Consider the following 24,424-nt stretch of genomic DNA (forward strand, 5'->3'; position numbering starts at 1 on the left):
AAAAACATTTTCACACGGCAATTTCCACTTATGACTACGTTCAAGGTAAATTCCCCGATATTTTGCCATATAATTATGGGAACGTCTTCCTATTACTGTACAAATATTGTACAATTTTCACAGTGTGGTATACTTATTTACATCCTGCTCTGAATCTCCTACCACAGGCGACCGCGTTCGAGGACCAGAGGAGCAAGCACGATTTTGGCTGGCAAACTGAATTCGTTGATGAAAACGAAGAGCTGGATGTTGAGCGGAAGCGTAGGGTGCCGTTAAGCCAGTTGAACGTCGGTGAAAAAGACAGTTTAACGTTGCCATTGGCAGTGCTGAAAGAGATCTTCCACTCACTGGACACCATTGACCGTGTGCGCTGCCGCCGCACCTGTCCGCTGTGGGCAGACATTCTTATTGAGCCGGAGATATGCAGCGAGGTGATCCTACCGCGGCCGCAGTACAGCTTTCGGGATAATTACGTCCTGTACACCGGCCTCGCCTCGTCACACCGCCACGCACCATCTGCATCCGCGAAAGCGGCATGTATTCTAATGACGTGTTCGATGTTATGCAGCGTCTCTTGCAGGACGCCGACATCCGCCTTGCCCGTTGCATCGTGCACCGGCGATCGCTCGCGTACAAAGAGTCAACATTTACTCGATGGAAATTCGCCTTGTTTACCGACAAAATCGCGGAGCCACGGTTCCGGCTGGAGTCCTGCTGCGATCGTGTGATTTTCAAAGATCTGGCCGTCGTCGTGCAAAACAAGTGGGAGGCGCCCCTCTTAGAGTTCCGCGTTCCCCTGATCGTCTTCACTCGGGGAGCGGTCGATGAGGCGGACGTTGTGGACCTGTTCGAGAAGCATCTGCACTACGAGGGGCCGCCGGTAGATGTGCAGCAAGTAGCCCATTTCATGGGCAATCGGATCATCACTGAAGAGGGAGCGACGATCGTAAAGAAGGTACGCTACTGGTTTGCCACTGATCGGCATCTTGCTGACTTGTTTGGGTTCCTTTGGTTTTCAAGGTGGTTCCTTAGGGTAAAGAAACATCGTATTATCAGCCATATAGTCTCATGTGACCTATTTTTAGATACAGCTTGGTAAACAAAATCATTAGCTACCAAGAGAACTGGGAGAATATCAATTAGTTCCATATTTGGACATAAGCTCATAAGATCTGAATCGACAGATTTCCCGTCTTCTTTTGCTATGTCGTTTTATTGTTCTTATTAACATTTTAGTAATCTAAGTCTTTGGAAGTTTCTAGAAGTTTCTTAATGTGGATGTTTATGCAGTTTATCCGAATGTGACTATAAAAGCGCCAAGCTTGCTAATGCTAGAGGGTCCACTCTGTCTGAGTCCACTGGAAGTCATCTAGCTGTCATTTGAACTGTGTTTCGTAATTGATAAAGTCTCAGAATCCGTGTCGGGATTTCTATGTTAGGCTTAACTGCGTAAAGTGCCTTGGGCAGCACATAAAGCTAGTGGAGTCATTAGCGTAACACATGGGTTCTGATGCGTAATTTTGCAGATTCTGCGGGACTACCAATCCAGCGATCCGCGTCCGTCGGCACGGTATCGGGAACACCGGTGGTGTGTGTACAATGTGGCCGGCGTGGACGTGGGCAGGCTGAATAGGTTCAGTCTGTGTATCTTATGGCGCTACACGCAGTACTGGTCCGCATACGAGAGCGCACACCCTGTGCAACTGGCACCCAGCGACCCGGAGTCCGAGTCCGATGAGTAGAAAGCGCACTTTGTTGAATTTTGCTTAGATGTTTACCGTCGATGTTGATTGTTAATCATGGTAGGCAGAACGGTATGACCTGTAGCGGTTGAGATCTTCAGGGTCACGACGCCGCCTTGCTTAATATCTATTCGTGTTTGTTTTCGCCACGCGTTTTCTCGTGTTTTCGTTCTTATTTTACATGCGTTTTCATCGATCTACAACACAGCTACGTGACAGCACAGTCCGCGGATTTTCTTTGCTTTATGCATTTGGTGGCATTGGTGGTTGTACACGACTACACGTTCTACTGTTATGGTCGTTGAAGGGGTCACCGCCCATTATGGTAAACGATTAAACGGTGGCCATAATTCATAAAGTCCAAAGTTTTTTTGTAAACTCCTAATACAAAGTTCTTGTAAAGAGTACGTTCAGTTTGATCTGGAAATGAAAAAAGGGAAGATATGCTTGAGAGGGGTTTATCCCAAACCAGTCATTGATTGATTTTTTAACTCTTCGGGACACGGTGTAGAACTTTTGTAAAGCTTGGCAACGGTTAGAAAAATCATCGTACAGATACACTATAGATCAAACCATCAAACGGCTGAAAAATGAAGAAAACATCCGCTCGTTGCCCGCCTAACGTCGCACACGTTACGTAGAACGTCGAGCAGCGTTCTACCAGACTTCTGGTGGAAATTCCATCCAGCTGCACTGCACGTTTTTGTACGTTTGAAACTTTCAAAACAACTGAAAATCCTAATAGTGCCACAAGCAATAATTATTACGAAGCAAAATCCAGCGCACACGTTCCCATTGAAGGCAGCTAAAAGCGGAGAGGACTTATCAAATTTTGAGTACTGTACTGTACGAGTATTATTGCTAAGAATAATTATACGAGTTCCGTCCAGTTGTGCTCTTGCTGTGCTAAGCAGTATTCCAAATTGATAGCTGTGATGTACGAGTGTACGTACGACATGTACGTATACGAGATTCTCGAGATTCTGCAGTGTTACTTAATATCTATATGCTTTTATTAATAATCATCGCCCAGTTATGGTAATAAAGAAAGAAGCACGCTATATTTATCACAACAGCAAAACTTCATTTAAACTATCCACTCCGTCCATCGTGCCAAGGCTAGATGCTGCATTTCCGCGCTGAATCTCCAACGATAGTCGTTGACGCAGAAACTCGTGTGATCGACGCTCTCCTGTGTGCTCCTGAAGCCTTTTGGCCAACTCCTTCACAATGGCGATAGCCGACGGTCCCCAGGGGCCCATCGTCTCAAAGGCGATGGGAGAAAAGATTTAGCGCCCTTGCAGATACGCGTAAAATCGGGACTTCCTTTCTTCTGCTTGTACAGCAGCAGCTCCTGCCGTAACCGACGTCAACGGTAGATGGGAAAGGGCCATCGTGTCGACACACGTCACATCCCAGGCCAGACACATTCCTCTTTTCCAGGCGAATGTTGTACATCCGTCAGGGCGTTGATCTGTTGTGGAGGACGTGCCGCGTGGTTCGAGTTTAGCGGGGACACCAGCAGAAACACAGGCGCGGCACATGATGCTGTTGAGCCCTCCATGGCGCGCATGCCTTCCGGCCGAGTAGCTGCATGATAACCCGTGGTGGCCCAACTTGTCAACATGTTTGTGACATTTGGTGCAGTTATGTGGCTCGCAAATATCCGCTCCAAGACGCAAACCAATTGAAATTTTCATCTTCTCGTCGTCGAGTAGGTTACCAATGTGGGCTGAAGGAAGCGCATTCAGCCAAATCCCGGCTTCCGGTCTGGACTGTGCAAGAAGGCGGGCAGTATTGATGCCGTCGCCGCGAAATAAGTCCAATAAAACCGAAACTGACACATTACAAAGCGGTAAGTCCCACGTTTTCTGAAGCTTTCGGAAGGCAACTTCAGGCATTTCTGATTGTTGAGCTTTGGCTTTCCACAACTCAATTGCTTCGGAAGCGTCCACTGCCGGTAGGTGAGGAAGCATCGACGATAACAAACCAGATACGGAGTGAATCGAAGCCAAAAAGGCTGGAAGTGATAGTTCCTCCGCTCGCCGTATACCAATGCCTCCTCGACTAACTGGCAGAGTCGCTTGCCTCCAACATGGGTAGTCGTCGTGGTTCACCCGTACGTTACTGAGTTCTTGGAAACAGGAGCGCAGTGACTCATCAATTTGATACAGCAGATGTGGATACTTACCTAGCAACGCTATGATGTACTCCATGCAGTTACTACGGTTCATGTTCAGTTGCGATATGTCGAGCTACAATAAAGATGCGTACTTCCCGATACTGATACGTACATACGTACTTCTACTACTTCTACATATTACATCACAATAGCATTATCAGATAGAAAACCCACACTACTGTCTGTAGTAATTAAAGTCAGCGCAAAGTGTGCTGAACCGTTCAGCACACACGTTCAGCCTGAACGCGGACCTAACATAAGAGTTTGCCGGCTGACACTGACAAGGAAGTAAACTACACTTTCCACCGTCAGACGCCGCTGAATGATGGCACGTAGTATCCTGTCGCGGAAAGCGGCTGCTGCGTCGCATCTGCAGTCCATCGTCCGCTGACTCACTGAACGCCTAAAGGCTTGAGATACCAGTAGAGAAACAGCAATGTGCTGCCTAGTTGCTCTTCTTTTGCTCGGATACAGTATACTGAGTGCACTGGCACGCATTAAGGCTGCAATCTGTTACTAAAGCTACTTTGAATCTCCACGCAATGACTCGATTACGCCCGAATTATTACCTGCTTTTTCTGCCGGTGTTGTGCGTTCTCCCGCGACGCGTGAACTGTCTAGCACCCCCATGGAGTTGTCCCGTCCCAGAAGAGTTCTCCCATCCGTCGCCGAATAATGAAGAATTGCTACGGCGTGCTCCTTGCGAACGCTGGACTTTATCGGGTTGCAGCGACCAGTGCAAGCTGTGCGCCTGCGATATACCCGCCGTCAATCTCAGCGCCATCGCCGCCAACGCCACCGAGATCCTCCTGGGAACCATGTCGCGCAATCTGTGCCCACCCAGCTGCTTACTGGATACCTTCACGCCCCTTCCACATCGCCCTAACGTCACCGCCGTGTTTTTGACCCACATCTGGGTGGCGCCCGATGACCGGCCCTTTCCCGTCGCCGGCTTCCTGGTCAATGTGCAGGCGACGTTGACTTCTTTGGACCTGACGCAGGTCTATCTACCGACGATCACCCGGGCGACGTTTGGCGGGTTTGTGCGTCTGGAGGCGTTGTATCTGTACAGTAACCGCCTGTCGACCATTGAGGTCAATGCGTTTACCGCGGTGGGCGCTGCGTCGGGATCGGCGCTACCGAGTCTCGGTCGGTTCAGCATCACATTCAACAATCTTACAACGTTGGATTGGACCGTCTTCAAACCGCTAACCAGCAGCCTCAAGGTATCGAAAGAGCATGATATAAAATTTTCTCTTTAGTCCAACATATTACTAGGGATTGTTGTCAACCGCATCCCTGCACGAGCGCGAGTTCCAGTGCCACTAAGAAATGGTAGTGAATTTGTGGGGAATTGGGAAGGTGTTACGTTACGCCTTACGTGGCATCAGACAGATTTTATGCTCTTGACGAAGGCTTAATATTAAGGCTTAATAGCGGTCCGTAACAAGGCAATAGTGTCCTAAAATAAACTTGGATTTCCTGTTGCAGAATCTAGACCTGTCGAGTAATCACATCCAGCGGATTGTTCTCAGCCGCTTCGACGTCATGCACGGAGTAAAGTCGGTGCTGCTGATGTTTAATCAACTAACCAACGTCGACGACCGCTTCCTGCACAGCGTGTCCGCACCTCACGATCGACCGGACCTCATGTTGTGTGATAACCCCGTCTGCTCATTCGTCCCGCCGTGTCGCCGGATCAGAAAGATTTACGGCAAACTGTTTGAATGCTGTACCACAGCATCCGAGCCCGAGTCAGCGCCGGACAGCCATTTCGACATTACAACGGAGGAATATTAACATAAAAATTATTAAAAATGCCTCTGCAATGTTAAAATCAGAATTGTGTCTCGCAGACGGAAGAAATAGCGTCAGTCGTAGAGCGCGATTCCATCAGGTGTCGAATAACGTATCGCTGCAATTGCAGATTCAGTTGTTGGTGTGTCTTGTCCTGTTCCTGTACACACGAAAAAGAAGCATGGCAAAGCGCTGCTCCAGTCGTTTTTTATCAGCAGATTTGCTGGGCCAAATCCATCTTATCGAAATTTTTGAGAAAAGATACACACGGAAACAAATACAAATGCAGTATGCATCGCCGACCAATCGCATCATATCATAGCAAATAGCAGAACACATAGATGCGCCTTAAAGTGTGGACTGTGTGACTCAGTATTCATCAAGCGAACGAATCCCGGTACACCATACAAAAAGCAGCGATTCGGTGGGCCGCAGGTAGTACACGGCTTTAAGCCATGTGGCCTAGTTACTGTATAGGCGCTCGGATTGGCTGCATAAAATCACCAGATATTTCTCCATTGCTGTTCTGGGCTGCTGACATTGCCCCTTTAAAGCGTGCGCAATGATAACTTAATTCTTACCAGCAGAGCACCGCTTCGAGGGCGATGTCCATTCACATATATTTTTAGTTTCTACTTACTAAACAAATTCTTTTGCTAATTGCCTTTATACGTACAAAGAACACAGCTACTTGTCTGGTTCTCGTTTTCATCCAGACAGTAAAAATGCATCTGTACGAAGATATGCGACGATCGGTGTACGCATGGAACGCCGTGGACGTTGAGATCAACGGTGGGCTACAGCATGGCCACGTGATCGGTCTGGAAGAGACCGGGAGCGCTGCCCCCCATTTGCTGGTCGATTTCGGATGCCCGGCAGAGCAGGCGGTGGTGGTAGAGTACGGGAAGGTCTGGGACTGTTCCTTCGATCGATTCAGTGACCCCGATAAAGGAGCTGCGGTGGAGGGGCTGCTGCACGACGGCCCGCACTGGAAGTGGTACCCGGGGAAAATGCTGATGCCCCGCTTCGACCAGTTCGAGGAGGCGGCGCTGGTGGAGGTCATGGTGGACGGGCAGTGGCGTCGCGAATTCCTTCCCGAGATACAGGTTCGCCGTACCTGTGGAAAAGCAGGGAGGCGCGGGCTTCTGGCAGCGAGCCCTTTTGTCATGCAGACGTGCAGCGTGCCCAACGACTACTGGATGTTGGGGCGACCTGCAGCGACGTGGCTGCTGCAATACGTGGAAAAACAGTGCCAGGTGCACTTCGGCCAGGTCTTCAGCCACACGATGCACTATCTGCGCCACCGGCAGGACGTGCCGTTGCGGGATGAAGATGTGGTGGTGAGTGGGTATCTTTTATGTGTGCTGTACAGTCCGTGGGTGGCCAGACAACTGTTTCACCGGCAGTTCGCTGACGAGTAATCTTCGTCTGACCGACAACTTGCTGCTGACTTTTTGCTGACCGACGAAACGATTACCCCACGGTTTGTTGAAACGACTAATCGTGGTATGGCATTTCTCTTAACGACTTTTTGTGAACATCAACAACTTGCTGGCGACATTTCGCTGACTTGAGGAATTCACGATAGCTAAGAAACCTAAGAAATCTGAGAAACCTAAGAAAAAACAACATGAAATTAAGAAACCAACGTACCGAACCGCAAAGCTGGCCGTCGGTCACCAAAAATGTTTCGGCAAAATGTCGGCCAACGATTTAGCAGAAAAGCAAATTGTTGGTCGGGGAATTGACGTGCTGCACTAAATGCTTCACCGACAACTAAAATTCATTGAAATACGTGGTACAAAACCATATTCTCATACTTGTACCGCAGGCGATCGCGTTGCAAGAAAACATGCCGGATGCTCTCTCTTACAATGAACGCCTCAAGCAAGCCGAAACGTCGGCGGACGGTGAGCCCAAGCGGAAGACGCCGTCAAGTGTCGTAGAAAGTGGAAACTACCTGTCGTTGCCGTTGGAAGTGCTGAAGGAAGTATTTCTTTCACTGGACACCATTGACCGCGATCGTTGCCGCCGCACCTGTCACCTGTGGGACGCCCTTCTCACCGCGGCGGACGTGTGCAGCGAGGTGCGGACAGGGCGGCCGCATGAAAGCCCCTGGGATGGACACTTCCTGTACGCCTGTATCGCCAAGCACATCACGCCCGCCACCCGCACCATCAGTCTGCGCGAAAACGGCACGTCGGCAGAAACGGTCTTCTTCTATACGGCGTACCTCTTGGAGCGCACCGGCATCCGCCTCCACCGCTTTATCTCGCACGGCCGAGCGACCAGCCTCCGTGAGCACGAACTGAAGCCATCGGCACTGGACGTCATGGCCGCCACGATGACCGCGGGCCCGCTGCAGCCCTGGCTAGTGTGGTGCTGTGAGCGGGTGATTGTCAAGGATTTCCTCCTTAGCGTGGTGAAGGATCGGTCGACCGTTCTGCAGTGCCGCGTTCCCCTTGCGGTCTTCACCGGGCAGCAGGTCGGTAAGGTGGAAGTTGTGGAGTTGTTGGAGAAGCATTTGCGCAGTCAGAGACCGCCGTTGGATGTGCAGCGCATCGCTCAGTGTTTGGCCAATGTGATTGTCAGTGAAGAGAAAGCCATATTAGTGAAAAAGGTACTAGGGGCGTCGCATCGTCTTGCCTGTTTCTCACAAATAGTTTATGATGAAGAAATGGAAATTCACAGGTTTTGTAAAACCATCCGATTACCCAAAGTGGCATTATGTCAGATTTTCTTCGAGTTTCTCGAATCAAAGTTAAATAATACGACGATTAATTTTTAAGATAGTTCTGTTAAAGTTGTTTTAAAACATGTAGATCTGAAAAACACTGAATCTTCGGTTTGGTGTAAGAATAACCTACTCTGCATATCTGTATATCACTCATTATTCATATTTATATTATGCCTTCATTTGGTTGATTCACAGAAGACCGTTTCTTCAGCGTAGTTCTTTCTGACGAAATGATATAGGACGCAGTTATTGCGTCCGCAGAAAATAGGGCAGCCTGAAGTAAGTACTTAGAATGTAGTGTCGGTCGGGAACGCAATTTTCCTCCCGGCACGGTGGTTTAGTTATTACAGTTCAAGCGTTAACAGCGTTTACTAGTACATGCTAATTTAATGTATTTCGGTAATTCTATGATAATTCTGCAGATCCTGGAAGCCTACCAAGCCGGCGATCCGCGTCCCTCGGCGCATTATCGGGAACAGCGATGGTGCTTGTACAATATGGCCAGCGTGGATGTCAGCAAGCTGAATCGCTTCTGCCTGTGCGCCTTATGGAACTGCATGAAGGACTGGTGTAATGGCGACAAAGTATCCAGCGATTCTGCTAAGTAAATGGCGCCATAATTTGACGACTGCTAATACGTTGATAATATTAACCATGTAAACCGATCTGTTGTCTTCGCGCGCAGGACGCTGCTTATGTTGCCCGAAGCTGTTAAAGCTACTCTTGCGTTTTTGTCGTTTTTCCCAACATGTTTCGCTTTATTTTCCCTGCTCGATACAGGCCGTGGAGTCCGTGCAAATTAGGTGTTTTGGATTTGGGTGCGCACTGCGCAGTGGGACGAAATGCATTAGCGCCCAAAAGTACGCAACCGCTGTATTTTGTTGATTACTGAACCGTATATTTTTAATAAACAAGGTCACATAGCGGCCTCACCAAGTACCTAATAGCAGTGTTATCGCTATCTTTTACAAACTAGCAGCAGTGGCGCAAAAAATGACGAAGCGTCAGTATAACCTGGCAGAAAACCGGAGGCCGTCGGCTACATCCAATCAGCATTCCTGATTTCGGTGGAAGCGTGCTCGTTGCCCTTTTCGATCCGTTAGCATCCCATCGTCTGAGCAGAAACTGCGGCACCACGGCAGCGGCGTAATATTTTATCATGACCGTGTACAACAAAGATCATTAATGGGATTCGACAATTTTCTCCGTGGCGTATAATGTAGGAGAAACGTTCCTTTATCAATACTAACCACTACTAACCACGTTCCTTTATCAATACTAACCAATAGTGGTAAGGAAACTCTGTATTTACAGTACGTAAGAGGTGCGACAATGGTTACAAAGCCTTAATACAACAGCGCCGATTCTTACAATGCATGCTAAAAAATTTTTTATTGAACACAAGTGAAGTGGTGTCTTTAAAAAATCTTACTGAACACAAGTTGTGCAACAACACTCTTTGCCATAATCAGTGCACACTTGCCGCTGTAGCGGCAATTGCTATTTGTACAGAGTACACTTGGAATTTGTTAGTTTTGATGTGCTGTGATTCACCTATCTTACTAGAAAACGAGAAAACACCAGGTACAGAGTCATTAGCGCGTCATTAGCGCGTCTCTGTAAGTCATTAGCGCGCTGACAACATTAGCAAGAAATGCCAGCAGCTGTGCTGCTTCTGAGTGTCGCTTGCTCGATGTACGAGCTCGTACAATCTGTACGCCGGTCGATTTGTTTACGCAAAGCTATTAAGCTTCTCGTAACAGTATACTTTACACTCGAATCGCGATCGTACAGATTTTGAAGAAAAAAAACATTCGTGAAGTACTGCATTATAGGAGCATGTTCAACTGCGTATGCAAATAATCAATCGGCTTGGGGGAATAAGAAACGTTTGTTCTTATCGCAGATACTCGTGTGTATTTCCAAGTCCACCCGTTTCATAGAAAACTTAGGTATTTTCAACTGGTACATGGCTTCACATTTTTTGGGGAAATGATCATGTCCGATTCTCCGGGTCTGCCTGACGCATACGTTAAAGGTACGGAGACGGCGTCCGCATGGATTCCCTGCCACCGCTCTATCCTCAGCGCCAACAGCCCGTATTTCCGCTCCATGTTCGCATCGCCTATGAAGGAATCCCGCGACAGATTCATTCAGCTGCACAATATTCCCCACGGCATCCTCACTCTGTAAGTCTTAGGAATCGCTTACCGATGCTGAAAGGCGCAGGCCTGGGCAGTTTTAACTTAACTCGATAACATAACGCGAGTTATTTGCGAGTTAGCGAGTTTTAACGTAACTCTGAAGCGTAACTCGCTACCTTAAAAAACTTGATTCTCTAACGTAACTCGCCTAAAACTTGTATATATTGTCTATGGTAGCGTAAGTCGCGGTATATCTCAAAACTCGGTTTTACTTGCATGAATAGCGTAACTCGTGGCGTAACTGGCACGCTCCCTGTAGCTCGTAACTCTAACGGTGGGTGCATTTTCCATACCTGCCCAGGTCTAGTAAGGCGTTTGTCATTAATACTGTCACGCTGTCTGCTTGATGTATTGAGCAGCCGCCCTTGGCGGCTGCTGGTATAGATTTCGTGCATTTCCTATGGAAACGCTCAGTTTATTGCTTCCATTTTCCCCCTTTTTCTGTATTTTTCCCTATTTGGGCAATAAACTCTTCTTTTGTGGGAGACCCGTGTTCTCTCACACCCAGATTTATCTGTATTTGGAAGGGGGTGTTAGTCCTTCCTTCTGACAATACATTAGAATATTCAATATTCAAAGAATATTCAAAGGAAAAACAGTTTAGTTCGCGATTATAGCCATGACCTTAACACTGCGGTCTGCAGTTTTATAAGCAACGTATGCCTTGCAGACTCCTTCATCACATCCATTCGTCTGAGATTGCTGTCGATGGAGACAACGCTATCCCGCTTCTGCAAGCGGCCGGAATTCTGGACATGCCGGGCATTCCTGGACATGGTTGGGCATCGTACAGTCGCATCTCGATTCCCAGCAACTGCTGTGATCTTATACTGGGCGGGACTGTTGTCGCAGCGTGATCTCGCTGAGAAAGCCAAGCTCCTCTGCATCAAACATTTTACCGGTATTCGCAGTCGGCGGACTTTTTGGAATTGGATAAAAGCCAAGTACGAAACGCTTGTAGAATAATTGATAAAATGTATTGGATACTGTACTGACTATAAGTGTCCTATAACGAACCAACACACTTCCCGTCGTATTGTCCATTAGACTGATACATGATGTTCAAAGAAAACATGCTAGTGACACGGCTTTAAGTAACACACAGCCTGTGACAAAGGGTACGGTAAACACACTCACTGACACAGGACTTAGGTAGTTATATCACTTATATGTATCATTGGTTAACGATCGGTGTGCTGGGTGCATAACTGCATACGATCAGATATTAGGTTGCATATTTACAATGAGTAATGCCAATATAGTTTCTAACAATAATGCTTACTCGTACTTTAAAAGCAGGTTTTGTTGATTTATGGAAACTGAGTAGCGAACACATTTCCGGCAGGTGTTAGAGCTGCTCGACGCGGACGGTCTACAAGTGGACAGCGAGGATATGGTGGCGGAGGCACTTCACCGCTGGCTGGACTGTAAACGTTGACCGGCGAATGTCTGCCGCCATGGAAATGGCCTCCTTGGTTCGCGTGCCGTATCTCAGTCTCGCCTGCATCACGTCGCTGCAGACGAGCACCACCGCGCATAAGCTGCATCAGGCCATGCATGCTGCAGCGGGACAGACACGTCATCAAAAACGAATCTCATAGCGAACGCAGGCAGGTCGTAGAGGACTCGACTGGTGTATGTAAGGCAAAGGTTCTGAAGAAAACTAGCAGTACTTTGGTTTAGTGAGCGCCGATCGGGCTTACTAAGATTGGCACGCGTTGGGCTGTAAATTCAGGAACTTTTGTTGCGTTTGCACGAGGAAGCGCTAGCTGCGAGAGCGAATTTCTAATTATCCAGTGAATCTAAATTATCTAATCACACTACGCGCAGATGGCTAGAGGTGACGTCGGGCACTTTGGGATTGTGGGCGTGGTTATTTCAGGGCACGTTCTGGCTTACGTTAGTCTGGAGGAGCCAAGCCAGCAAAAAAGGTCTGTGTCAGTGCCTGCTGCCGTCTACCGAGTAGATTCTTGTTTTCCGCGATGGGGCCAAGCCGACTCGCCACGGAACTGGTTTTTGCTGCCCCAGGTGTGTCCAGCCTTCATTTCTCCATGCCAATTTTTCTATGGAAGACATGAAACGTCTTCATGTACACAACAATGCATTTAACCTTTTCGCCCATTTTAGTGCGCCATATCCGGCAACCGGATGTTGCGCACCCAACCTTTTTCACAACAGTGTGTACAAATCGTTTAGTTTAGATTATAGAATGACATAAAGTATTACAAAAAAAATGATTCGGAGTGCGCGAAAGCAAAACTATGTACCGGGCCATTTTCCTTAAATGGGTCACACCATAGCCATGATCTAGTAGCCCTCTTTTACGACCAAAGGTTCCGTTAGCCTCCGCTCAGTTGCTGTGAATACAGGAGCCAACGGGCGTTTTCTCTGTAACTATAGCCAGTGAGTCAGAAAACTGCTATTATTATTACTTTTCCATTTTTACTTATTTTGTACTTACAGTGGACTTCATAAATGTGGTTACACATAGCCACCCGTATGCATAGCGCTATCGGTTTTAAGTGTAACCACATTTATGAAGTCCATTGTATTAGTGAACTACAAACTGTATGTATATGTTTGCTATTCGTGTTCAAATTTTGACATGGACCGCAGTCCACGGCAAATTTTTAATGCTGTCTTTATTTTCACAGCGCAGTAAATAAAAAAATCGTTACTTGAACTACTACGTGATACGCTGATTAAAGTACTGTATTTCCTTACAGCGAAAAGGGCAGGTTTTTCCTAAGCCCGCCAAAATAAGAAACTGGTGAAACGGCACTGCAGAAACATAAGTGAAGCTGGCCGAATATCAGCGCGGGTGCAGTCGCTGTCTGTGTGCGCAGTGGATCACCACTCGGTCTGTATGAGCGGCCGAAGCAACCGCAATCCGCAGAGACGCAGGCCGGCGCGGCAGGACTGCCTCATCTTGCACGCCCATGCTGAAATATGTATGTCGGTCTCATCACTGCTATGGGAAGTGAAGTCTGCATGAGGGGATATAGTGGCAGCGATGGGGATACCACTGGCAATACAGATATAAATATATTATCTGGAATGTGGGATATAGTGGCAGCGAATGCAGCCTTAGAGGGATTTTTACACGTGTACACTGACGGTCTCCTGTGCGCTTATGGTGATGCAGTTGAAATTGTTCTCTCTTTTGTCTATTTGGAGGTTACAGCTTTACGGTAGTAACGAAATTAACCAATGTTTTGCCCGGATAACCGCAAAAACGCATAATATTAACGAATATACGGGTGATGTCGATGCACTATGTAGCAGCACTTTATCTTCTGGAATCTGGAGATAATCACATACTTGATGCACGGCGCGTCCGATTTTATCTTCGCTTCACTTATGTTGGATCACACGCTTTGTTCGTCAGAAATCAACGAAGCTCGAGAGGTTCTCATGGAAACTATGCGATAAGACCGTCGCAACGGGCAGCCACGGGAAACGGTACGCTACGCCGGGTATAAACTACGTTATTGTGAAACGTTTTTTCCCGTTAAGAACTGGAGATCTGCAATCAGCCGATGGCAGCGTGGTATTTTTATAAAATTTTGTAAAAATAAAATTTGTATAAAAAGTGGAGTTTTACAAGTTATTGCGTGTGGGCTACCATCTGCTGAAGGCCCGCAGAGCTGCGAATAAACTGTAGGTTTTCTCAATGTCGATTGTCGACCACCTCAACTTCTTTTATGACATTCTATATCCAGATGATTTGTTTACGTAGGCGTAAAAACTGTTCGGTGTGTGCGTCATTCGCTTCGGCTCATTCGGGAGTTATGGCCACCAGAAAAATTCCAAAAAGTTTAAATGCATTCCGGTATACCAAAAGTGTCATTTTTTCCCCATTCTAGTATTTTTCAACATTTTAAAATTAATAAATATTAAAATTTTCGAAATCCTTTTAGAATTTGAAAAAATGGCTGGTTTGGTGTAAAAACGATTTTCTTGTTTACGTGCATGTGCAAAACAAATTTAAAGAAGATCAGTCTATGGACTGCGTCACTGAACTTCCTGGTGACCGTGATTCGGTGGAAAAACTATCTGTATATTCATGCATATATACGTTTTCATGAAAAACCTGAAACCTGAATGGATTTAAACTTTTTGGATTTTTCTTGCAGCTAGATTTCTAATACTTCGGTGTTTAATGTTCTCGCGAATAAATCGAAAGATACACAATTGATAAGCGCACTGTATTTAATAGTTATTTTATTTCTGATTGCGCTCGTTCGAATAGCAGTACAAATAAATGTTCGTATTCGTGTTCGTATTTGCCGAAGATAGCGATATAAATGATAAGGCGTACTGCACTGTTGGACGTCTACGATAACGTCGCAGCTATCTGGAAACGCACCTGCATGCTATAGAAACCACGATGCGTTTTTGTTGTGTAAACACCGATTTGTCACGGAATGCGGTCTCAAGTGATTTTGCTTGAAATGTTCTACTGATTTTGAAAAATCTAAATTAGGCCAGTTTTTCTGTAATCATGGTCTTTTTTTAATTTTTGTCTGTGCATTCTGATGCATACTTCCTGGCCTTTTGGTGAAAGTATTGGTCTAATTAAACAAAGCCTATCGTATATGTTTTTAACGGAAAGGACTCCGCTTTATAAGGTACGTATTTATTAACATACAAGAAATATTTAAAAAATACATACATATGTCGTGTGTGCGACGTCTGCTGCGATACAATTATGCGTGGAAAACGCTAACGTTGAAAATTAATGCTTATAGATGTATAACCAAAATGAATTATCGGTGAAAAGTGGTGCTTATTGTGGAGCTTGTTTGAACACACTAAAAACGTGCGTTAGTTTCGCGCGAAGGTTTACAGTTTTTGTACGCTGTCTGTATGATACGGACTTACTAATGGCCGCAGGCTTTCGCTGCAAAAAAACAGATTATTTTTTGGCAAAAATGGCTAAAAGTTTAGCAAAAATAGCAAAAATTTTTTGCTATTTTTGCTAAACTTTTAGCCATTTTTGCAGCAAAATGAATTTTACACAAAAAAAGTTCACCGCCTTTCGGGTTCCATGTTTCTCAGTGCCCTTTTTGTCCAAGCGAGTCAAATTCGCCTGTTGGTAGAATACAGATATCAATAACTGATCTTTGGAACATAAGGACTAAAACTCTAAAAGGTAAAACACGACACGAATCGTGTTTCGAGCAATCTCTTAAAAATTTTAGAAATAATTTATATACAATAATTTTAAAGAAAGGCGTACTTATACGTGTAGCAATAGGCATCATTCCACTATTGTTGCACTTCCAGATTGTCTGTTAACTTCCACTGATTGCTGTATTTATTAGGGTAACCATCGGCAGCGGTACTGAAAACCAGTTAAAGCATGGAAAAGTCACCAAACAACGAACGAATGGATGAGGAAAAAAAACGGCGGATCCGCGAACTGCGCACGGCCGGCCACACCCGGCAGGAAATCGCGGATCGCCTGGGCCTCACGTGGCACCAAGTCGTGCATTACCTCTATAAAGAGAAGATCCTTATTCGCACGAAACGAACGGCGGAGGAGAAAGAGAAAATCATGCAACTGCTACGCCAAGAAAAGTTTAGCGATTCACAAATTGCCAGGCAGTGCAACATCTCCGAGTCGGTCGTGGGAGAAATGCGGCGTATGATGGGCATCACGGAAGAGCAGAGCAAAACCATCATGCAGTTGTTCCGTCGCGGCTCTTCCCGAACGGATATCATGCGCGAGGTGGACGTAAGCGGTGATGCCGTCGACATTGTCGTTAAAAAATACGGGCAAAGTTTTGTTGCACGCGATAAGCTTCCGATCAGCCAAAAGCAGAAGAGACAAATATTTGCCTGCATTGAAAAAGGTCACAGTAGGCAACGCATTCTGCAAAAGTTTTGTCTCTCGGAAGCCACTCTGGAAGCGTTATTGCGGCAAAACGAAAACAGCTACCGGGAACGGTGCCGGCAAAGTTATCAGCAGCGGCGAGATACCGCGTTGAAACTGGCTAAACAGGGACTAGCTTGGGAAGAAATAGCGAAACAGCTGAAAATCAGCAGGAAGCGTTTAAGCCAGATAGTGCAAATGACCAGCCAGGAATTGATTTCGCCGGAGGAGCGTCTGCTAGCCAACGCCGAGACTGCTGCGCAACATGGGAACGTCGAACGTGGACGTCGAAGATCGGCTCGCTTGAGTGCCAAGCAAAGCGGAAATCCTGGGAATGATCGCAGGTATTCCGGTTATTCTAACGATGATACCAGCTCTAGTGAAGACGCTCATTCTTCTTCTTCCGAAAACTCCGAAAAGAGCGTCGAAGCAGTTAATAAGGAAAAGCCAGCCGATAAAGCGGTGACCTTAGTAAAAAAGTTAAAGGTCGGACAAATAGCGGAGGAAAAAATGCAACGGGTCTGCGAACTACGCAACGCCGGCTGCACCCGGCAGGAGATCGCGGAACGCGAGGGTGTAAAAGTGAGTACGGTGAAGCATATTCTCAAGAAGAAAAAATTAGCCATTCGCCGCAAGCAGACACCGGAGCAGACAACACAGGTCAAAGAGTTGATACGCCAGGGAAAGTTGAGTGACGCAGAAATCGGGAGGCGGCTGAAAATGTGCGGGACGGTGGTGGGAAAAATGCGGCGAATGCTCGGCGTCACTGCCGAGCAGAAGAAACGCATCCTCCGTTTGTTCGATGGCGGATCTTCCCGAACGGAGATTATGCGGGAGGTCGGCGTGGAGGCGGAGGCGGTGGATGCCGTACTGAAGAGTGTCGGACAGAGTTTTGCCGCGCGGGATAAACTGCCAATCAGCCAGAAGCAGAAGAAAGAAATACTCAGCTGTTTTGAAAAGGGCGACACTAAAGCGGACATTGCAGAGAAATTCAACCTGTCGGAAAGCATTCTGGAAGCGTTGTTGCGGCAGAATGAGAACAGTTTCCGGGAGCGCCGGCATCAGAATTACCAGCAGAAGCGAACGGCTGCGCGGCAACTGCGTGCCGAGGGATTGTCCTTGCGGGCCATCGTGAAACGGCTGAAAATCGGCCTGGACACTGCAGGGAAAATGCTGAAAACGGCCAGTGATGATGATGATGATGATGAGGGCGATCAGCTGGTTCAGGCAGCGCCGGCTAATGAAGACGACGCTAACGATGTTGCTCATGTATTCCGAAGGTCAGCTCGACTGAAGGCCATGCATCCTGGCGATCCAGGCAGTCAACACGGGCGAACCGATTGTCCTGGTTTAAAACCTTCCTCTTCGCATGATCGCGTCACAACAGCCGCACCCAATATTAACGCAACTGCCGGTAACAGCGAAGGCGAAGCAGCAACAATAACTCCGCAGGAAATCTCACCGGCAGTACTGGATCCGGATTTAAGAGAAAACCAGGCTGGTACGTGAATAAATGAGATGCTGTTACAGTAACAAAATCAATTGACCGTCTTTATGTACTTGTAGTACTCTGTAGTACTGCATGTTAGTTTTGTTGGGTTATTCACATTAGCATACAGAGTAGGTTAAACGCAAAATTACGCATTTCATCATTCAACACATAATGCACTTCATCCAGTCTCTTACCGATACAAAACGTTTCCTGAACACAAGCAGCATAACTTCGCCTTAAAGCAACACTAATTCTCTGCTTCCGAAACTGAGTAGACCGTTTCTCCTGAGTTCGAAAAGCATTTTACCGAGTGTAGATACCTGTAGAACTGTAATTATGAACTGAAAAAATCAACACTCGAACTTGCGCCTGTAAATTGTTGAAGTTAGTAGTTAGCCTTTTATCCTGGTTAACTAAATAATACGTTAACCATGTACATGTCTCCCTACAGAAAGTACAGCGGACACCGATCGCCTCCTGTCGCCCTCTGACGAAGGGAGTAATATCGCTCCACCACGACAGCATATCAATGATGCCGTTACGGTTAATCCATCACCCATGGCACCAAATGTCGAGTACCCGCAGCAGCTATCCGCGCCTCTCGATGAAGATATACCAACTCTCCCCTGTGAACGCACCCCGCCCACTAACGAATGCTCATTAGACGCGATAAGCCAACAGCATGTCGCTGCTGCAAGCAACGACCAGCCTACCAGCACAGCGGGCAGCCGAGTGCTCCAACCATGTGACAGCTCTCCAGAAATTCAGTGTATCGAGACACATTCCGAGCCAACCAATAATACACCCATCACCGTGTCGAACCAGATTTTGCCGGAGCAGGAAACGCGTACGGACGGGAGCAACAGTCCGTTCCGGGCACTGCAGGCCGTCGTGCGGAAACTGCGCCAACAGGGATGCCCCTATGAAGCGATTACGCGGCGCATCGAGGCCTGCTTCCGGTCTGCAGCCACGGCCTCGCGTGATGACGAACGACCGGACAACACGTGCAGTGAAATCTCCCCGAGTAACCGGCTGCCTGCTGTAAGTTAGTCCATTGGGGAACTTTTTCAGGTCGATGAAAAATTTATAGCTTTAGCCATATTACATACTGTATTATATAGTTTAAATTTCTAATTTTATGGCGATTTTATCGTGTGGAGCCAAAATTGTGCCTAAGTCTTATACCGGCAAAAATCGCAGGCACAATTTTTTCGGGTCCAAAACAATTTTTTTTCAAAACCAACTGCAAATCCAGTTTTCTCGTGAAATTCTATGTCAGAAAAGTGGAATTCGATTAGTTTCGAGATTTTACTTCTTGCTAAGTATTTGCTGCTTAATTTAAACGTACTTTGCTAATTGCTTTACGTAATTCAAAATATGTATTCCGATTTGTTCACACTATTACCGAAACTTTGCATTCTTACAATTTCTTAGGCTCAGGCTGCGACTGCAGCACGTGACCCTGACACATCTGCCATTACACCGGCAAACCCATTATACCACGTGGAAGCGGAGGATGCTGATGCCGACCAGCACCGAACGGGTTCGGACGCGGATCCAGTTATTGCGGCACCGTGCCAAACATCGCCCGGACCGGAGCCAATGCAGAATGAAGAGTGCCAGCCACCGGATTTCAGATCAGAAAGCGAGCCGGCAACAAGCGCCGAAGTCGAAGAGAGGCTCTCCAGTCCATCGCCGAACGGTAGCTGTAATGCTGGGACGCTTTCTCCGGGGTCAGAAAATCTATCAGCGGAAACTGGAGGAATTCTGTGCATTGACGACGGGCAGGAAGATACGCTGCAGCGCGGTGAAGCAGAACAACCGGCAATCAACCGTGGAATTTCGTTACCTCTGAATTCTTCAGCATCCCGGGAATTTGATTCCGTTGTGTCCGGCCGCGTTTCAGTCATTGTTCGTTGTGGACGTCTGCGTGGCTTGACCTCCACCGAAGGCGATTCAGCGGACACCGGAAGCGGACAACACATCGATGCGGCGCTCAACCACCACAGTACGAACGTAACCGGAAGGCCGCGGTCTCCTGCTAACGCTGAGAGTGAAACCAGTCCAGAGCCTCACTGCGAATCGCCCAGCACACTGATAAGTAATACGCTGACGGCTTTACCCGAACCCAGCAGTCAAGAGCCGGATACGGGTGCAGACAGGGAAAGCGGACACGGGGAAATTCAGTCCCTCCTTGGAGAACTGCCTCAACAGGGATGTTCGCATGAAGCAGTGAATCTCGTTGCTTGTTCCCCGTCCGACGCCATATCCACTGGAGATGGCGGTGGAAGTGACACAGGGCTGGGCAGCCACCACGAGGAAATGCCTCCGATGGACCAGCTAATCAACGTAAGTAGCGCAGTATTGATAGAATTAAACTGGTTTTGGTAGTTATGCTTTAATGGAGAGTAATTCTACTTCGTTAACGGTTGTAACAGATTTCCTTATATACTCAGTAACACAGTCAGACTGACTAAACTCTGAGCAGCAACTTCTCCTTCAAGGTTGGTGTAAAACGAAGGGCTGGGTGTATAACATGATTTGTGCGCACAATTTAGTGGGTAAATCTTTTCGTCTGATGCTATTAGCAAAGAGTCGTCCGTCACTCGTCAGTAGAGCGTCTGTTGTACCGAGATACTCGAAAGTCGCAGCTGCTTTGGTGTTGTCGTCAGCTGCGCTCTTCGTGGCACTGTTACGCTATAATTAAATTTTTATTCTTATTTTGAATATGCTTCTTGTTTGCGTTTGCAGACTGAGTCTTCGGGTTTTTGTGACCTTTCTACACCTGTGAACGCTTCCTGTCGGCTGGAAGATAATCCCGCCCACGCCGGGCAGCCAAGGCCGGATTCAGCCGCCGATCCAGATATCGCTGCCCCGATCGTTGCTGCGTCTCGGCCTGAGTCGATCTCCAGTAACGACCACCACCCAACGATTCACACATCCGAGGATATTCCGGAGATGGGCGCTAATACCGGCACTATAACATTACCACTTCCTTCCAGCGAAATTCCACTAGTTCCCAATTCCAGTTCTGTGCCCACCCCATGCACGGGAACGACCTGCGAGACGGGATCACTTCCGCCTGCGAATGCGGTGGTGAATAGCGGTGATGGCGCCAGATATCAGTGTCGCATTTGTCGCTTCTCCTGCGAGGACGAGGCCGCCTTCCTGCTACATTTGGCCGACGCGGAGCACGCCCGGCTCTTCGCTGCCGGGGATTTTCTGTACTGCACCGGTTGTAAGTTCAAAACCCGGAAACCGGCAACGATGGGCCAGCACATTGTTAAATACCAATCACAACGAACGCTGCAAACTAGCAATATGCATTCTGTTAGCAGCTGTGCATCAAGTTGTTGAAACCGTCTTGAACACAGTGCTATATTCTTGATTGCTCGTTTCAGTCGATTCTTCTAAGCAATGGCGTAGCTCACTCCATTGCAGCGAACCAGATTACTGACGCGGAACACGCTGTACCTCAAGGCAATAATGTTTGGTGTTTATCCATCTGCCTGCTTTTACTGTAATACCGTCATTTTGCGGCATCGCCGGTATGTGTTAATGTATTATAGAATTTCTGCTTATAAGTAAAACTGCAAAAACTTTCACAGTACTTCAAAAAGTGTATGTGTTTGGATGCATAAATCCAACAAGCAACAGCAATTTTTCAAGAAGATCGGATAATAAGCAGACTTTTGCTACGATGAGGCGGAGCTGAAGGCGCGCAGCAGCAATCGAGTTACTGTATATGGGTCTGAAATTTTGGATTTACGTGGTAACAGCTTAAACCGAAGTGTAAGCAAGTAAGCAACTTTAAAAGCCTACAGCAAAAACAACCACTCCAAAGTCAGCGTAAGTTGTAAATTAGCTCCACTTTAATTATTTCGAGATTCTCATTATCCGAACCACAAAGTAGTGAAGTGAATGACAGTTTAAAGGTTAAAAATCAAATAGCGCCGGTAATAAAACGCATATGGTACAGGAGTAGTTTTAATGTAATAATAGACGGTTTTAAAACCGGGTTACAAGTTACAACAGAACAGCTGTAAGTTGATAGGTCGATCCAGCCAGTATTAGCAGAGTAAACGTAAGAAAAAACTTAACTTTAATTATTTAATCCGCGCAATTCGCGTGGGGTTCAACGAGTGTGCTGAATAAATGAATGAAATCCTGCCAGTTGATGCACAATAATATTTTAGCGAACAAATGTTGCTTGCGAAACTGTTTTTAAGTCGAAATATTACAATTTAAAATTATTTGGCAGAAGAATGTTGTAAAACATATCAGAAACTGCTATTTCCGGCTAATGTATAGCGAATGATAGATGAAAGCGGCAACTCCGCAAAAATACGTCGTACTTTTTAACGCGGAAGTTCAGGCAAATGTATTGTACAGTGTACGCTGTAATTACCTAAGCTCAGTGAGGGGAACTGTTACATTCCCATTTGTCTGGGTGCGGGTCATGGCAGGTCATGCATTGCTTTATGACTATTCGATGTGCTTCTTGGTTGTTAGCGTTGAAGTTCTGAAAAGTTTTAGAGTATAAGAAACATATTAAAATCCAAAGAGTTCTTTCCGACGCGTCTCAAAATCTTCCGTAGTTGTAACAGTTCTGGATGAGGCCGTGCTATACTCATCATAATCATCGTCATCAGCGGCAGTTGTAACAGTTCTCGATGGGGCGGGGGTAACCTCAATCATCCCCAGCGGTAGTTTTGGTAGCATTCGGTTGATGTGGCGCCACAACCGCGCCTTGTATTGTGGTCCGCGTGATTTGGCGCCGGAAGAAGAATTGCGCGGGAGCAGACAATACGTTTGACAACCGAAACACTTGGTGGCGATCGTTTCCGTCGAGGAGAAGGGGACCCCGCTTATATTGTTTTCCCTTTTTTGTAACATTTTTCGATAGGGCGGTTGTAACAGTTCTCGATGAGGCGGTGCTCAGTGCTCATCATCATCTTAATATAATCCTCATCATCATCATTTTTCGATAGGGCGGTTGTAACAGTTCTCGATGAGGCGGTGCTCAATGCTCATCATCATCTTAATATAATCCTCATCATCATCATTAACATCAGCGACAGTTGTAGCAGTTCCTGATACGACGGTTGCACAAGTTCTCGCTAGGGCGGAGTTATCCCCTTTATCTTCATCAGCATGAGCGGAAATTGCAACCTTTTTCGATAGGGCGGTTGTGACAGTTCTCGATGAGGCGGTGGCATCTTCATCCTCACCAGCGGGGTTTTTGGTATCATTCGGTTGCCGTACCGCCCCAACCGTGGCTTGTTTTGTGGTACGGGTGATGTGGGGTGGGAAGGAGATTTGCGCGGGAGCCGACGAAGTGTTTGACAAGTGAAGCACATGTTGGCGAGCGCCTCCGGTGGGTACAAAGGCACCCCGGCTTGCTATAAATGTCATTTTTGGCGACTGCAGTGGGCGCTCTGTGCTGTACTGTTCTGTGTTGTTCTGTGCCGTCAGCTCTCCCTGATATACTTGTTCGTCTCGATTCCATAAGTCTCCAACGCCCCTGAAGCCTTCGCCACCCCCTCCCCCATGTTCCCCAGCATCTAAATAGCACAAAATTATGTTGCATGAGACAAAATTACTGGCCAGTTCAGCATGTCAACAATAATGTGGTAAAACCAAAATATTACTTATAAATAGCACCTATTAGCCTCATAAGAGCGAGGCCCCGTAATTTGACCTTTGGTGAATACCGATGTCTGTGATACTAAAGACCGTTCGCACTGATGTCCAGAAGAGTTTATCTCCGTAAAGAGGGCAAAGTGTTAATCTTTAACTTGCAATTCAGACTCTTATCAAAAATTTATTTTATTTTAATTATAACTTGTCAAGCTTTTTCGTATTAGTGGACTGTCAGACTAGTGTAGCTGTTTTGCTTCGTGCGTTGAAACGAGGTAATGCACGGTAACGACGGTAACACTTGGTAACAGTGGTAAAGCTAGTAATAATAACTACAACAGCGGTTTCCAATTTTTGGGAATCTATCCGAGTAAAGGTCACCAGGCTTTTTTATGGTGCCAGCTGAATGTAACCTCCTCTATTATAAAGCGCAACACCGAGCCGTAATGGCGGTAACCAGTGGAAGTTGACACTTTCAGGGTTCTCGTTTCAGTTTCCCTTAGTCTTCAAGACTCCACTGTTAGAACAAACTGCGAGAGAGAAAAGTCGGTCTGTTAGAAATGTTCATGATTCTGAAAAACAGAGAATATACATCTCCCCACAAGATTTATTTATAACTTCGCTTATTGGTTTTTGAATTTGCGATATTTTGAAGAAAGTTATTTACAGGAGTATTACTATCATTACGCATTACTATCATTACTATCATTACGCCACACCCCATTTTAAAATATATACTTAACTACAGGGGT

General features: G+C 46.7%; 4 protein-coding genes across 6 annotated transcripts; all 4 read left to right on the top strand.

Moving 5' to 3' along the window:
- The first annotated feature begins 535 nt into the window (after nucleotides 1–535).
- LOC129600933 (uncharacterized) lies at nucleotides 536–1,955 on the top strand. The gene is made up of 2 exons (XM_055499613.1): nucleotides 536–955; nucleotides 1,527–1,955. Exons 1-2 carry the CDS (start codon nucleotides 536–538, stop codon nucleotides 1,740–1,742), a joined length of 636 nt encoding a protein of 211 aa, XP_055355588.1. The 3' UTR covers nucleotides 1,743–1,955.
- A 2,463-nt stretch (nucleotides 1,956–4,418) lies between these two features.
- LOC129600938 (uncharacterized) lies at nucleotides 4,419–5,837 on the top strand. Its single transcript, XM_055499620.1, has 2 exons — nucleotides 4,419–5,150; nucleotides 5,416–5,837. Exons 1-2 carry the CDS (start codon nucleotides 4,467–4,469, stop codon nucleotides 5,722–5,724), a joined length of 993 nt encoding a protein of 330 aa, XP_055355595.1. The 5' UTR covers nucleotides 4,419–4,466; the 3' UTR covers nucleotides 5,725–5,837.
- Nucleotides 5,838–7,573: 1,736 nt separating this feature from the next.
- Nucleotides 7,574–9,066, top strand: LOC129600939 (uncharacterized). Its single transcript, XM_055499621.1, has 2 exons — nucleotides 7,574–8,341; nucleotides 8,881–9,066. Exons 1-2 carry the CDS (start codon nucleotides 7,574–7,576, stop codon nucleotides 9,064–9,066), a joined length of 954 nt encoding a protein of 317 aa, XP_055355596.1.
- A 1,216-nt stretch (nucleotides 9,067–10,282) lies between these two features.
- Nucleotides 10,283–21,500, top strand: LOC129600931 (uncharacterized). Of its 3 annotated transcripts, XM_055499610.1 has the most exons (7): nucleotides 10,283–10,647; nucleotides 11,333–11,606; nucleotides 13,389–14,124; nucleotides 15,990–18,041; nucleotides 18,484–19,073; nucleotides 19,467–20,381; nucleotides 20,784–21,500. In XM_055499610.1, the coding sequence occupies exons 4-7, from the start codon at nucleotides 16,028–16,030 to the stop codon at nucleotides 21,387–21,389; spliced, it is 4,125 nt and encodes a 1,374-aa protein (XP_055355585.1). In that variant the 5' UTR covers nucleotides 10,283–10,647; nucleotides 11,333–11,606; nucleotides 13,389–14,124; nucleotides 15,990–16,027; the 3' UTR covers nucleotides 21,390–21,500. The 3 variants fall into 3 exon arrangements, with proteins under 3 accessions (XP_055355585.1, XP_055355587.1, XP_055355586.1); XM_055499612.1 differs by lacking the exons at nucleotides 10,283–10,647; nucleotides 11,333–11,606 and having other exon boundaries at nucleotides 13,381–14,124; XM_055499611.1 differs by lacking the exons at nucleotides 10,283–10,647; nucleotides 11,333–11,606; nucleotides 13,389–14,124 and adding an exon at nucleotides 15,150–15,293.
- The last annotated feature ends 2,924 nt before the right edge of the window (nucleotides 21,501–24,424 follow it).

Source organism: Paramacrobiotus metropolitanus, unplaced genomic scaffold (genome assembly GCF_019649055.1).
Source record: "Paramacrobiotus metropolitanus isolate TYO unplaced genomic scaffold, Prichtersi_v1.0 Parri_scaffold0000204, whole genome shotgun sequence".
Taxonomy (NCBI): Eukaryota; Metazoa; Tardigrada; class Eutardigrada; order Parachela; family Macrobiotidae; genus Paramacrobiotus; species Paramacrobiotus metropolitanus.